At 44.3% G+C, this 16,194-nt stretch overlaps 1 protein-coding gene across 1 annotated transcript in view; it reads left to right on the forward strand.

Moving 5' to 3' along the window:
* The first annotated feature begins 2,295 nt into the window (after positions 1–2,295).
* pdzd8 (PDZ domain containing 8) overlaps positions 2,296–16,194 on the forward strand; it is a 34,359-nt gene continuing 20,460 nt past the window's right edge. The window contains exons 1-2 of the mRNA XM_035606947.2: positions 2,296–3,593; positions 12,521–12,646. Of these exons, the coding sequence (XP_035462840.2) occupies positions 2,677–3,593; positions 12,521–12,646 (1,043 nt within the window). The 5' untranslated portion in view covers positions 2,296–2,676. The remainder of the gene's footprint in view (positions 3,594–12,520; positions 12,647–16,194) is intronic.

Consider the following 16,194-nt stretch of genomic DNA (forward strand, 5'->3'; position numbering starts at 1 on the left):
ATACAGGTAACATGTGTACAAACATTAAATACAGTGGCTGAACACACTGATCGGTCAGGATGACCATCAAGGTGTAGCTCACGATAGGAAGTGTGATCATCCACACGTGGTGTGCACAGGTTCCTCAGCTGCACTCTGCCACGGTGGGGGATGATTCTCTGTAAGCAGCCCCACTGCGTGGTTTCCTTTATCATCATCATCGTCATGCATCAGAAATAGCGTATTGGATCATGATTATTTTTAGTCGGCAGGCGTAGTATTGTTTCCTCGTCTGTTCTTTGTTATCTGACAAAAACCAAGACACTAAATTATTATCGGTAATAATAATAATAATTGGGTCAACAAAATGAGAGAACGCCGTTACAGAGCAATCCAGTGAATACCATGTTGGTTATTTGGATGGTTTCTGGATAGTTTCTGGATATTCATGGATTTCACCTTTTACTCTGGGACAGACATTTTTCCCCGGCCTCCTTTGAGCAATACACCAAAACAGTCATTGACAAAGATGGTGTACAGATTCACTGATAAAGAAAACAGAATAGTTGCATCCCAACTTCAGGAAAAGGAGCTGATATGACGACAGATTTGACTCTTTTGAGTTCTTTATCCACAATGCCGTGGAAGACGTTCCGGTGCCTTCGTGTACCACCACGCTCGGCAGGGCCACGTCTGTCTGGCTCGTTAAACACCAGGAAGCCCCGGAGCCACATCCAGCACTCATTCGGCTGTAATGAGAATCTGAGCAGTTGGGCTGCTGGGACAGAACTAAAGCAGACTGATGTGTTTCACCGAACAGGGGACCCTCTCGGGTGAACAGGCCGAAACTTGCAGAACACATCAAAAAAGAAAAGGATTGCTCAGTCGCCGGGGGGAAAAAAAACTTGGAACTGGAACAAGGTTTGTCCCTCAGGCCAGGCGAGAAATAAAACCTCTGGAAAAACATCCAACGTCTACCTCCAGTGGGTACGACTGGGACCAGGTTGTCTGCAAAATAGCACGCTCGGCTCTAAAAGCAGAGGATCGGACGGGGTCGGCAGATTATTCCCTTCACGCTCCCGTTGAGGCAGACGAGTCTGCATTTCTAGTTCGCGCTACTCTCAACAGGCATGAAGCGGAGCGACACAACGCCGTCACAACAGAACTCAACCGAGGGGGATTGATTATTCAGAGGAGGAGACAGCAGGCATCCGCTTCAAGAGGGGAAGGGAAGATTAGACTAGAGACCTCTGCTGGACTGCCGAGGAAACACAAGACCTCGGAAAAACCAAAAACAGAAGGCAGGGCCTGAGGACAGGTGCAACCAAAGTCTCAGTCAAATCATGTATGCCACTGCTTCCAGATGCTGTTGACAACTCATGACTGTCAAACTGCTGCCAGCGTGCACACGAACTCCGCAGTAAGGGGCCGTATTTTGCCCGTTGACGTTATAATGACAATTCGGGCTGATGCACATGGTGTAATTTTCCTTTAAGATGTCTGTAGCTCAGGCGGTGTGTCCTGGTGAATGCTGGCTCAGAGGTGTCACTTAGCCCCAGACGGAGGTGTGAGGTGACGTGAGATGTCTGCACAGGGCCCGAGGAGCGGCCTGGCCTGTATAATGTATTACTGCATGTCCAAGTTGTGCGGGGACACTGGAACCCATTGGAATCACTTCGGAAGTTTCACTGCAAAATGAGAAGGCCGTTACAGAAGGTGACTTTTGCTCCACAGGATGTATAAAATATCTTTTATTCAGATTTTTTGTTAAAGGTTTTAAACAATTAAACCCATAGCGAGCACTGCATCGAGTGTGGTTTAGTTTTTAACTTTAGTATTATGCCTTACACCTTCCCTTTTACATATCAAGTTATAATAAGGTGTAATGTACGTGGGATGGATAACTTTCAGATATAAATAAGGCACGTTTGGTTCCAAACCAAATAAGGCAACTTCTAAACGCCTCTTCAATTGACAGTTAGATGATGATGATGATGACAAAAAAATCAAAGGGAATAGGTTCATAAAAATAAGCTATGTTAAGAGCCGTTTATGTTGGATAGGGGCACTTTGACACCGCCCAAGGTTTTAAGGAGGGTTTCTTTTGTTGTTCGAATGAGACTCGAGAAGTTGAAATGTGAGTTGTTGTGTCAGAACAACAGGTTGTGTTCATTTGGTATTGCATAACAATGACTTCTTTAATAACAATAGTGTGACGATATGTCATTAGATAAAAGATGAAAGGAGTAAAACGTGGAAGTAACTTATCTGATGACAAAAACCCTACAAACTACAACGTAAAGTGACACCAGAGATGGAAGACTGAAGCTGTTTTGTTGTTTTCACTTGACTCAATCGGATAGAATCGTCGGATACAACTCGAAGGGTCAACAATAGGTTTTGTTTTGTTTTGACTTTCGGGCAAAGTGGTAAATCCGAAACCCACTTGAACGCATCGAACGAAAACATTTCCGCCTGCGTCATCACGCACAACACAGTCGCCGCGCCGCTTCGTCCAATCAGGTGAGCAGTGCGCGGCTCAGGGAAGGAGCAGATGATATGGCAGCTTTGAGAGCGACCAGGTGGAACTTGCTTTGTTCGTGCGACTAGAAAACCCTTTTTGTCGGATATGAGAGGACCGTGACTCCGGCGCCGGTGGGAGGGGAGGGAGGGAGGGGGTGGCGGCAGCTGCTCGAGATGATTTACCTGATCCTGGTTTCCGCGTTGTCCGGAGCCGTCGTCACGTTGATACTGCAGTTCCTGCTGATCTACCGGAGGAGCCCCGAGCCCGTGGGCAGGACGGTGCAGTATGTCAAAGTGGTGCCCGGCAACGCGCTGAAGGATTACTTTAATACCCAACATGCCGAAGCAGGACAGCAGCAGCAGCAGCAGCAGGACGCCGCCGCTGCCCAGAGGCAGCAGGAGGCCGCCGCCGCCGCCTCCTCGGCGCGGCACCAGGAAGCGGCTGTCACCGGCGGCAGCCCCAAACAACAACCGTCGCCGCCGCCGCCGATGCCGCAGCCGCAGAGCGAGGGCACCGACGGCGCGACCAAACCCGAGACGTGCAATTTCCTCAACGCCATCTTCCTGTTCCTGTTCCGCGAGCTGCGCGACACGCCGCTGCTCCGACACTGGCTCACCAAGAAGATCAAGGTGGAGTTCGAGGAGCTGCTGCAGACCAAGACGGCGGGTCGCCTGCTGGAGGCGCTGAGCCTGCGAGACATCTCGCTGGGCGACTCGCTGCCCGTGTTCAAGACGGCGCGGCTCATGAGGCCGGCGCAGCTGAACGACGACGGCATGCCCGAGGAGCTCAACTTCGAGGTGGACCTCGAGTACAACGGCGGCTTCCACCTCGCCATCGACGTGGAGCTGGTGTTCGGCAAGTCCGCCTACCTGTTCGTGAAGATGCGGCGCGTGGTGGGCCGCCTGCGGCTGCAGTTCACGCGCGTGCCCTTCTCCCATTGGTCCTTCTCCTTCCTGGAGGACCCGCTCGTGGACTTCGAGGTGAGGTCGCAGTTCGAGGGCAGACCGCTGCCGCAGCTCACCTCCATCATCGTCAACCAGCTGAAGAGGGTCATCAAGAAGAAGCACACCTTGCCCAACTACAAGATCAGGTGGGACAAACAAACAAACAAACAAACAAACAAACAAAAAGAGCTGAATGAATGATCTACTCACCAGAGAGATGCTCCCATAAAAAAACAGACATTGTTCTTACTGTAGATCAGCATCTTATGCTCTTAACTTTCACACTACCTTTTCAAAGCCACTGGCTGTAGTTACAATAGTTATTAATGGCAACTTCATGAGCTGGAGGGTCATTATAATTAGAAGAAGATTTCCCCCCAAAACTAACATCTAAAAGTTTACATTGCATAATCCACTTGCAGTTCATTCAGATTGAGCAGCGCCAATCCAAAAACGCCAATGATCCACCCCCAAAACCTCACGATAATTAAGTTATTATCGACTTCTCGTACGATACGTAAATATGAACTCGATTTCCTTTTGATCTACCTCAATAACAGCCGTTGTGTCTACGTGCGCGCCATTTGACGCAAGAATGAACGTCAGCAACGGTCCAGCAGGTCTCGCTTCTTCCATCCTCTCGTCCGTTCTCGTCGTCTGATTAATCTATAAACTGTCCGAAAATAGGCATTTGTGAATCATTTTTCTGGACGCACCATATGTCTTCAAATTGCTTGTTTTGTCCGGACCTAAACGCAGGTCTAAACTTTGGATAGCACAAAGCGTTCAGGACTTGCACGATGTTGGCCTGTACTGCAAGCTCACATGATTCAGTATCAAAAAGAGGTCTTAAAATGACGATAATATAAGCTATCCCAATGATTTCCGATAATTCCCAATTTGAATATTTAAAAAAAGATCAACAAGCCTTTGATCCTTCCTTTCCCGCAGGTAAAGCATCAGATGTGCCCTCCAAAACAGGGAGCTGTGGAGGAGACTGTCGTGGATGTTGAGTGACGCTTACAGTAGCCAATGGCGATGTGATGTGCGTCACTGTACGTAAGCAGCTCGACATGGAAATTTGAGCTCCGCTATCGAAGAACTTCTCGCCTACACCTGCGGATTTGACCGATGAGTTGGTCCCAGTGCGCAGGTCGCTAACGGGCAGAAGCCATCCGTCACGGGGAGGTGGAGTTCAAATTTTTGAACGCATTGTGGTCGGACGCAGAATGAGTGAACGGCCCCCTGAGTGCAGGATCAGTCATCAAACAGTTGAAAGCATTTTACAGGAGGATAAAAGCCTCTCTTTTTTCATTTCGTGGGACCTTTAATAGCTTCTTTATTTCTGTTTGAGTTCCGTTGTGGAGTCTCATCAGTATCAGGTCGAGAAAAATCAGGCGTTTACAATCGTTCACAATCCACGCTTTTAATAATACATCATGAACATAGTGTTTTACGTGACTGAATTGACATTTGGCGAGTTCCCAAGTGCTGTAGTTTCCGTTGAAAGTACGACGGCACCGCATCCGATTTCAACTACGCCCTCAGTTTGAACAACCCGCAGCATCCCGGTCATCCTGGCTCAGCCATTAGGGGAAACCAAAATTCTCCGCTCCCATTTTTATTCCACTTGTCAGAATAACATTAGAGGGATGACCTCATTGTTTTATCTGTGCGCTGCACATTGATTCGCTCCGACGCTTCTTGCCCCCGCTGTAGCTCAACTTTCACTCTCTCTCACCAACGCATTTACAACAGACTCGTCTGTCGCAGACCGACTGGCTGACGGGAGGACTGAGAATCTGAATCTGTGGCCTTGTGGGTAAAAAAAAAAACAACAAACAATCGCAGAGGTTCTACTGTCCTGTCCTGTCCTCGGCAGGCAGGCAGAACGGGGTCCTCTCTGTGTGCCTGTCATTAGGTGTGCGCGCATGAAACTGGTCAATCATGTGCGACCTTAAAAGGATCGCGTGATCCCAAAGACGAGCCCTTGCAGTGGCTGCGTTTCACTTCAGCCGTGAGTAACCCTGCAGCCCTCCTCCCGTTCACAGAGGAAGGTTACACACTTGTGCAGCTTGTTAGGGCAACATGCACATTCAGTTCACTGTGTACCTATAAATGAATAGTTCTATAGTATCTCGAAACTGTCCAATTCCCCTTGTTCACAAAATGGCGCGTTTCTGCCGGCGCACGGCCGCTTTGAGTAGAAGGACAGAAAAAGCTCTTAGCAGACCGTAGAGGCTCCTTCCACTTTGTTTCAGCGTTCCCCCCCCTAAGCCTTCCAGCAGTAGTCCAGATGTCATGTGAGATTTTTTCTATTCAGCAGTGGCTTTCTTTCTTTCTCTTCGCCTCTCCGCTACGACGCGGCGACCGGGGGAGCACCCAGGCAGCAGTTTCCCATCGGGGCCCACGGATCCCTCTAGCACCTCTTGAAAACCTGAGCTGTTGTCAGACAGTTTTTCCCGTTCACACACGAGGAGCGAAACATTTCCGGAACATTCCGGTCGAGGTGCGGCGCCTGGGGTAGAGCGCTCCACCCACTGCGTCGTTGGCTCGCTCAGGCATTTTCCGACACTTTTTTTTTTTATCAAAGGCTGGAAGGAAAAGTTTGCAGACATTCGCCTCGACACATACAGCCGCTCCGGGGAAAGTTCAGGAAATTGTCCGGACTTCAGAAAGCAACTCCTCTCACCGATTGTACCTTCCTCATACTACAGGCTTAGTTAACAATGGAGCTCACTGGGTTTTGCATAGTAAAAGAATAGTTTTTTTTTTTTTTTATTAGTCGCTTTCCCATTTGTACTTCCAGTATCTAAATTTATAGTCATTTGAAACGTGAATACATCCACTGAGATTCACAGTTGCAGCACAATAAAGAAAATGAAATTGTCCAAAAGGGACAAATAGTAGTTCACGCAATGAAAGTGGGGAAATCTAGTTTGAAGAAGTAAGAGGGGGGGAAAAAGGGAAGAAGAACACATGCACACATGCACATGAGAGAGAGAATCTTGTGTTTTCTTTATGGTCTTTTGTTTCACTTTGCCTTACCAAACCAAAAGTGTGTACAGATGGAACTAAAGCAGCACTAAGCTCAAACTGGTGAGAGACTCTGCTGAAGTTCCACTGGCCAGAGTAACGTGAAGTCGAGGCAGTCGTGCACATTCTCGCTATTCACCTGGAGACCACAGGAACCGGACTGGAGTAAGTCCCGTGAAGGGCGCCCGCCCTCAGTTGTGTGGAGGGAGACGGGCTCATTTCCTGTCAGTTAATCACAGTGCAGTACTTTCTTGCCGTCTCCTATCACGTGGCCCAGGAGCACATTTGCGTTCCCTCTGCAGGATGTGGTCACGTGGGTCCCAGACCACGTCCTGATAAGTTCTGAGGGATGCGTCCACACCTGAGCTCTGACCAGGACAACAGCATGACTAACTTCACAGGCTGGTCATTTTATCTTAATATGTACAAGTCAAATATGGCTGTGCAGATCTGAAACTCCAGATTTGTGGTATTTGTAGCATAGTATTTTGAGTATTTGTTTACAAGTATCTTTATACTTGTGAATCGCCGTTTAGGGTTTGAAGACAAGAGGTCTGACTTTGAATGTTCATCTGAACTGCTGCTGCAAGAATAACTGTTTAAATGATTAATCAGCCATCGATTTAAATGGCCGAGGCGATTTGAAAGACGTTGCTGCCACAGACACACGCCTACGAGTCGCGTGGGAGAGCACCGCAGCAGACGGAACAACTCTGAACATGCGTGTGAACGTGTATCACCCGCGATCGGCTGCAGCGAGTGAGCAAGTGTGATGCGATGATGTAATGAGGAGCCGCCGCCTGAGAGAACGAAAGCTGGACCGTGGGATTTGCAGAACGGCACAGATGGTAGTTCTGCGGATGGGAGGGGAGGGGAGGGGAGGGGAGAGCCCGGGACCACGGCCCACTGGAGGTAATCCAGGCAGCACAGCACTCGTGTCGACTCTCAAGCTCCAGTTATGGGGGAACACTGCGTTCAAAGCCAAATCGGCCTTTTACTTTGCCCCATTCGTGCCAGCTCACTGTCGTTGATTTGTGGACATCTTTGAGTTGTATATGCAGAAGCTCAGAGGAGCAGAGAGGAGCCTGGGAAACAGCTTGTGCATGTTATAATTTTATCAACCAAATACGGCTGCTAATTTGTATTTAGACATCAAATAATGACCAATGCAATAAGCAGAGGACTAACTCGAGTATGTTCATAATCTTCCTTCGTCATTCGTTTGAATCATGGTGGAAGCCATTTTGGATATGTGATAATAATAACTGGTTTTTTTCTGATTACGAAAACAACTCATGGTCAATTTACTAACAGTTTCTGGAGATCTTGATCATATCACAAAAATACAAGCAAGTCAAAATATTTAAAAAAATTTAACTGCAAGGTCAAATCATGCTGACATCCGTTCAGATCAACCCTCATGTCTCCAAAGCTTAAGGAATGTATGAGGTCAACATTCTTCATCCTAAGTCATTTTTTTCTGGTTCCAAGAGGCTTTGAGGCTCCCTCAGTGCAAACCCACAACCAGATCACAGAAACCCTGACTTGAAAGTGAGACACGAGTGTGTCTAGATGAGTCTGCAAATTGAAGTGATTGATTTTTATTTTATTTGATTTTAAAAGTTGAATTTTGTTTCACTCGCATCACTAATGACCTCTTTTTTGTCATGCAAATCCGTCCATAACTTTTTGAATAGTCCTGCAGACAAACCGAACCCATAACATAAAAGTCATTGACGAAGGTGAAAAAGTATTGATTTGATATTTTTACCAAAACTTTGGTTCCAGTTCCTCTGATGTGTATAAGCAGTGTCCATACAGTAACTGTGTTCACTACACATACAGTTCATACTGCCCTTCACTGCTGCACTGTTCGTCTTTATTTATTTTTCACAAGTTATTAAAGGCGTATGGTGCATATGACACGTATTAAGTTAAGCTCCCTGACCAGTCAATGTCCACAGGACTCTTGAAGGGAGAAGAACTGTGTTTGATCTCCTGATCACTCTTCACTCTGCAGAACAACACTGTGTATTTGTCATAAGACTCCTCTTTTTAACCAACAGGAGGTCAGTCAAAGCACTTTTAATCCGAGGCTGCTGACCCACTTTCTAAAAGCCTTTTGACAGTGAAAGTCAGGTTCCTTAATGTTTTTTTGTTCTCTTCCTCTTCCTCTTAACCTTCGTATGAATGTCCAGGTCTTATAACAGTATGTCTTTTAGGTTTAGGTCACATTCCGGAAACCTTCATCTGGCCCTCACGTCCTAATGGATCTCTGAAATGAGTTGGACGATGAAGGGAGACAGTGAAAGACTAAATACGGAAATGTGAAGCTGTTTAAAGTATTTGTACACACACTCATTTGGCACTAAGTGTACGTACTGTATGTGTGGGTACGGTACAATTGTTGTATGACTAGGGGCTTGGCATGAACATTGACAGAGGTTGTTTGTTGCATACTTGCGCTGTAGATTTTTTACTGTCGTTCCTCTTCAGCCTCTTTCCTCCGGTCATTTCCCGTCAGCAGGGATGGATGATGGCGCGGCTGCAAGTAGCAGCTGGCCGTTTTTAGTGGGAGTCCGGTTCCCTTTTAGCTCCAGCCTCTCTGTTTTCACCACAGACGAGAGGAGACGTGTGCATCGATTGGACTGTCGCTGTGGTTCAGCTGTGGTCTTCTTGTTGGCGGAGGGTTTTGTAAAGCAGCAACTACTGCGACGTGTCCCGCCAATAGTAATGTAGCATTTGTATAGGGCTGCAACATACAATTATTTTCATAGTTGATCAATCTGAGGATTATTTTTTCCATTAATCGATCAGTTGTTTGGTCAATAAAATGGTGAAAAATGTAGATCGGGTTTCCCAAAAGTCCATGATGATGTTTTGTTTCGTCCACACACCGAAGATATTTAGATTACTGTCATAGAGGAGCAAAGAGACCAGAAAATATTCATATTTAAGAAGCTGAAATCAGAGAATTTTAGAATTTTAGTTGGCGGTTATTTAATAATCGATTAACTGTTGCAGCTCAACAATTGTACAAAACAAATAGGCATTAATGAAGTAGTTTTGCAAATTAATTTATTAATCTTTAGATAGATAGACTAAAAAGGGGTGATAGTTAATTGCCCATAAAAAGAGGAATTATAAAGATAATTATCTGATGAAAATAATTTGTTAAAAATTAAAAAGGGATTTCAGAAAACAAAATACAACCGTTGTTACAGTGCATCATTTAAAAAACACATTAAATAATGAACGAATAAATAAGGGAAGTTAAACAGTTGTTAAAAATGCACGAGAAATGAATTCCTAGAATCTAATCGGACGTTTCCACTTCCTGTGAGCCGTTAGATTTGTCATTGGGCCTTTCTGTGACACTGTCGGGCGATCGGATCTCTTATCATGAGACACTACGTAGTTTCAATTTCAGTGCAGTTTTCAACTCCTCAATGGTTTTTCAGTTGTAGCATCCTGACTGATGAGTGGGGAAAAGAGGTCGGTGGACTGGACTTTTAGTTTTTCCCTCTTTTGAGTCCACCAGTACACTGCCAGTTCAACACATGCTTTGTTACTTCATTAACAGTTCAGTCCTTTATTCAATCATCGAATCATATTACTTATGATAACAACAGAATGGTCTTCATCAAATGCCTTATTAGCAAATACTGGACCACAAATTATAAAGGACTGCTGCACCGGACCCAATTTTTCCGGACATATACTGAGAGGTGTTCCTAATGTTTTGACCATTCCATATATATATGAATTAAGGTTTCCAAAAATATGGTGATTATAAACGCCTCTCTGTGTAATCCACTGCACCACAGATTTGACAGCCTCCAAACTGACATTGAAAATATAATGACCACCTCTCTCAAACAGATTGGCTAAAAACTGAACATCATAATCCTCACGAAGGGGGATTTACTGCGGGCCTGTAATTCAATCACCGTGTGTCGCCGTAACCCCTTTCCCTGAACTGGAGAATCAGTAAGAGAGGAGAACTCGACCTAAAATGGGTTTGACAGGGATCTTTATCCATCACCGGAAGAATATGCAGTTCAGAAAAAATCCCTGATGACAGATGACTGATGGCTTGACGTTCGTTACCATGGGAACGGTGACTTATCAGACTTGGGCGGGGACAGGGAATAAGACAAATGGTTCTGTCTCGCTGTAGTTGTAGTGTTTTGTGTTTTTTTTGCCTCAGGTGACCTTGCGTAGTTATTGAACCGCTGTGATAAGCCATTTCCAATTTGCAGAGCTCGGGTCTCTTGTCTAAAGTGCTTCCACCCTTCAAATGATCCTGAGGGAGGTTTTTTGTAGCCGCAGCTCGCTCTGACCGGGGCGCAGCCATCTTTATAATCGATGACGTTGGTTGTGTGGATGCGTCACTCCACGACTGCTCCTCCAAAAAAACGCCAACATCAACGCGGCACGTCCTCGGGTCCGCAGCAATGCACCCGCGACGTTTGAAGTCGATCGGATGAGCAGCTGTTGACAAAATCGAGAGACAGAAAGCAAGAACAAAAGGTTTTTTTCACGTGTTTGTAGGACAAGGGCTTGAATCACATCAGCAGTCTGAGCTATTAAAAGCGGAAACCACGTTCTGAAATCTCCGGTCCACTTCCAATAAGGAACAAACTCACGACTCGTTTCTCCAGATTGTTATTCACTGGTATCCTGACCACCATAGGCAATTTCGTACTATTTCTGAATGTGCAAATGTGTCTCACGTCCTTAACTCCCAGTGAAAAGAAACAGTATACACCAATAATCAATTTCCCCTGAGCCCGAAGCCATTAACCAACAGTATTTGGCTCCACCTACACTTTATCCTCTAAACTAACCGTAAGTCCTTCATTTCAAATGATTTCATTTTAACCTAAGGTTGATAACTTTTGAACTTTTTTCCAGTTAACTGGAGTGGGAGGCTGACGATTATTTTATTTCTTTTAAATTTATAATTACTGTGTGGCTTTGTAAGTCCAGTGCTCACACACATACATTTAGGTTTAAATCAGTAAACTTATTGACTTATTGATTTTTTCATTCTTCATGTTTTATTCCTTTTTTTTTTTCCATTTCTGCAGGGAAATTGGTAACATACAGTTTATTCTCACCATTATCTTTCTGAGCTTGGTTATTGTAATTATTAGTTGTATTACTATTGTTTGTCAGGTTCTGGATAAGAAAAAGGGAAACTCTCTTAAAAAAAACCAACCTTAAACACACACGTTTCTATGTGTTTTCCAACCACTGGAGCGAGAATTGTCCAGTTACAAAACCCTGACAGTCACTTCACACTGATGTCGTATGTAAGCGACGTCGGTTTCATCAGCTAAGTGCGAAACTCGCCCCGAACAGAGTCCACTATTTAGAGCAGCAGGAGCCTCGGGGCAACAACAGTAACACCAGGAACTCAAAATAGCAAAGGACCGCGTGTGTGTGCGTGTGTGCGTGTGTTGGCAGTGTGTGTGTGTGTGTGTGTGCGTGCGTGTGTGTGTGTGCGTGTGTGCGTGTGTTGGCAGTGTGTGTGTGTGTGTGCGTGTGTGTGCGTGTGTGTGTGCGTGTGCGTGCGTGAGCGTGTGTGAGCGTGTGCGTGTGTTGGCAGTGTGTGTGTGTGTGTGTGTGTGTGTGTTTTCACAGACATTGTGCTTCTTCGACATTACAATGAGTGTTTTTACAAAGACACAGTGTGAGCCAGGCACCGCACCCAAACAGAAGAAGTCACAGCACGGACTGTGACTTCTTGACTTCTGCTCACATTCTTCACACTGTGTCGTGTGTCGGTTCATTCCTTTTAAAGGTGGCGGACAGGTTTTGTCTTTTGTTTGTCAATGTGCTGTATTTCTGTAACATGTACGCATTCGTACAGCTTTTTACACAACGCTTACTCTATCATACATCACGTGTCCTTCACACTCTGGGCTCCCTCTGTTTTGTCAGGGTACAAGCTGCTTAACATTTTTTACTTCAGGGACTTTACATCAGTGCCAACATTGACCCTGGACGTTCCCCCTGTGTTTCTCTGCAGATACAAGCCCTTCTTCCCGTTCCAAGTGCAGCCGCCGCTGGGTTCGGTCTGTGATCTGGACCTGTCGGTGCAGGACAGCAGGCTGGTGGAAGGCCGACTCAAAGTCACCCTCATCGAATGTAGCAGGTGAAACACTTAACAATCCGTCTGGACTTCGCACACACTCAACTCTGGGTCGAAGCACAGCAGGTTTTAGAAAGAAAAAAAAATTAAATGTATATATATATATATATATATATATATATATTTAAATTTGCCATCAATCTGGAATCGGTTTTCATGTCCATCAAATTTTGATTTCATCCTCACCAAAGTTCACACATGTAGCTTCTAGACCGAGTAGCACAAAGGCTATAACATTTTATGTTTGTACTTAATAGTTAATCACGTTTTCAAAATTGTGGCGTTGATCTTCTGAGCGTCGCCATGCAGGACATGCTGCCTCTAGGGGGCACCAAAGAACTTAATATGACACGATGTACGTTTGTGACGCGCTCCACAGGTAAAATGTGGTTTTGATTGAGCAAAGTTTGTGCCTTATGGGCAAGTTTTCAATTTTTTTGGACAACCAGCATTCACAACATCAACAAATAGTGAAGAAATCACCGCAGGGTCACAGAGAATTTCTTATATTTGCAACTCATTTTAGCAGTGGGTGATGAAACTAGTGGTCAGTTGCGAAGTCCCTCTGTTCAAGTGCTGCCAACCTTAAGTCAATGATTGCTATTCGAGTCCATAGTCGAAACTTTTAAAAATTGAGGACGTAGTGACAATAAATGTTTTAGTGTCACAATTTGTCATCAGACGTCAAGAAAATCTGCCTGTGTCGTTTTCAGGTTTCAGGTTGTGTAATTAAGAGACACTTAGTTCATCAACCGACCTGTTGTCTGGGGAGGGGAGATGCTGATGATGAAGCGCCGGCCTCATTGACTCGTTGTCAAATGGGTGTTTTAGAGGCGGCTAATTAATTCACACTTTTTCAAACCCACTTCATTGTATTATTGACCAGGACAGTGATTATTAATTAATGATGTTTAAAGGTCATTAGGTTATTTCACCCTCTGTGTTTTATTGATTGTACGTAGATCTCAGTTAATGTTTCGTGTCCGTTCCCGTCAGTGTTTGCCGTCTCGTCCAATCCCCGCGGCCACATGTCCTGTGACAGAAAGGTCACTGTTGACCGTTGTGAAGTTGTTCTCAAACACACACACACACACACACACACACACTCATGTTTACTCTTTATGTGTATATGTCAAACAATTTGTGCTTGGACGGAACCTGCAGCTATGTTTCATGTCCGTCCACATACTCTTGTTTACCTTTGGTGTGGCACAGTTTTTCCCAGTTTGATCTTTGCTCCATTGGATCAGAAAATTATATTTTTCATGAAAAACTTCCAAATAAACTCTGAGTTAAGTTTGACGTGTCCCAAAATGCAAATGCCCCCAATCCCACAAATCGATCCAACATCTCTGGAAAGTTAATCACGAGGACAATGATTTTATCCTCCAGTGTAATTTTGCACGATTGCAGAATGATGTCACACGTTTTTGACAGAGATAAAATAAAATACGTGTAATGTGTAATATTTACTAAATATCCATCCTACCCTAATTCTAGATTTTATTTTATTGACTTACATGTGTTCTAGTGAAATGAAAAATGAGTTACTTCACATTAGTAATCAGAGCTTAACAATGGTATCATGCCTCTCGTATCACAATACGAGATTGTCTCTGTTTCAGAATCGTGTGGATATAAGTGGATATCAGCATTGACACTCTGACATGTATTGTACTTACCAAAAGAAAATGGACGTGGTGTAGCAACAGGTGAAAAGATATGGCCATTGTCTCAATTAAACTTGCTCCCCAGTGCCAGACTCTGTGCTGTATATACTTTAATCTGCTCAGTGTGAACAGCTTTACCAGTAGGATCTGTCCACTCCGTCAACACACTGATTGTAGCCGTGTGACTGGTAGATTTACTTATTCACTGGAGTTTTGCCTAGCAAGTTTTTTTGTGTGTTTTTTGGGGGCTCAAACTAAGAACAGAGCTGAATATATTTTGCTCAATTCAAACATTTCTTCCAAACCGTCCCATTAATTATTTTTTTTAAAAATATAATAAAAAGAGGTTTTACTTTCACAAGATAACATTTGACTTAGGGAGTCATTTTGGCTGTTGTGGCAGAATTTTTATTTTAAAGAGAAAAATTAGTGAGAGAAATAAGCAGTAGCTATTAGAAGTGGCCACCAATATGCATTTTGTACACGAAGATAAACGCTGATTAAAGGATGGATATTGTAACCTGAATTTGCACTGATTTCATCATCATCTCCGTGCAGCTGCTTTTACATAACGTCTTCGAACCCTTTAGCGCAATACATTGGGACTGAGCACTAGTTCCTTCTCCCCCGGTCTCCCCTTTCCGAGACGAACACACACACCCTTTTGTCCAAGGCTGGCATGTTTAAATTTTAATTGGCCAATGAGTCAAATCAATTAGCCCAGGGTCGTCTCAGCAGAGGAGGCCCTATCCTTTGTCGCTATGGAGACCGGTTTGTGCGTGGATTATGAACCATGCTTTGATGTGGATGGACCACAAGAGGATCAGATCAGGCTCGTCTATGAATAATTCATGTCCTGCCCATTATAATCATAGTGTTTGTCCTCTTCCCTTCTTCCATCACCTTGTTCTATGGAAGGCTATTTTCCTAAATAAAATATGAATTAGATGATATGAATTAGATCATATCAAAGGCTAACTGTGTAAGTGCTTGTGAGAGGTTTACTGTTACAGATATCAGGTGTAATGTGCCGTAACTGTCCAGCAGAGGGATGTATCAGCACTTTGAACTTTGTGGAGTCCTGCACAGAGGAAAAGTTTATTCTTGAAGGCATCATACTTCTGAACATGATGATATTAGTCATGCTTTTCGTAAAATATTAAACAATATAGTTTTTTTTTCAGGAGGTGCTACAGTGTGTACCAGTCCAGGGAAAGTTAGGGAATATCTGCTCATCAGTGTTACAGCAGGAAAGTCGTCTGCTGCATCAACGTCCTCTGCACAGTAGGGGGCAGCATTCCCCCTGTGACCTCATCTTTTCTTCAGGCGCACAGTCGGTTTGGAGTGCAGCCTAATCCAGTTCACCCGTGACAATAGAAGAGAGTGAGACATGATGCATGATTGAATAACTTATGGGTTTTGGGCTGTTTGAAGATGTCAGCCTCTGAGAAACGTGAGATGGGAATTTTCCCTATTCCCTGAAAGCATCCAGTAAATGAAGAGAGAGTGAAAATGAGCCCAGGTTGAACAGACAGAAAGCAAATGGGGGGAAAAAGTTGCAAATAGACAATAATATTTGGTCGAAAAAAATATTTTTTTCTTCTGTGAAAAACGTTTACAGTTTTTTTTCTCGAGTGTCAGAGGGTTTTTTTGGTTCTGGGTTTTTCTATAGATAAAACATTTGAATGGCTTGGGACAGGAGGGAAATGTACAGGGGCTTTATTTTTCAATTTCATTAAATAGTCTATTAATATCTAAAAAACTGTCATTTATTGTTAGTTGCAGCTCTGAAAAAACTGAAGTATATTCTGGTGTTTTTCAAAGTACAGTGGAATGTTTTGGCCACGTCTTCTTTTGTTTTTTTCTAAATCAGAACTGTTC

The sequence above is a fragment of the Scophthalmus maximus genome, chromosome 10 (assembly GCF_022379125.1).
Source record: "Scophthalmus maximus strain ysfricsl-2021 chromosome 10, ASM2237912v1, whole genome shotgun sequence".
Lineage (NCBI taxonomy): Eukaryota > Metazoa > Chordata > Actinopteri > Pleuronectiformes > Scophthalmidae > Scophthalmus > Scophthalmus maximus.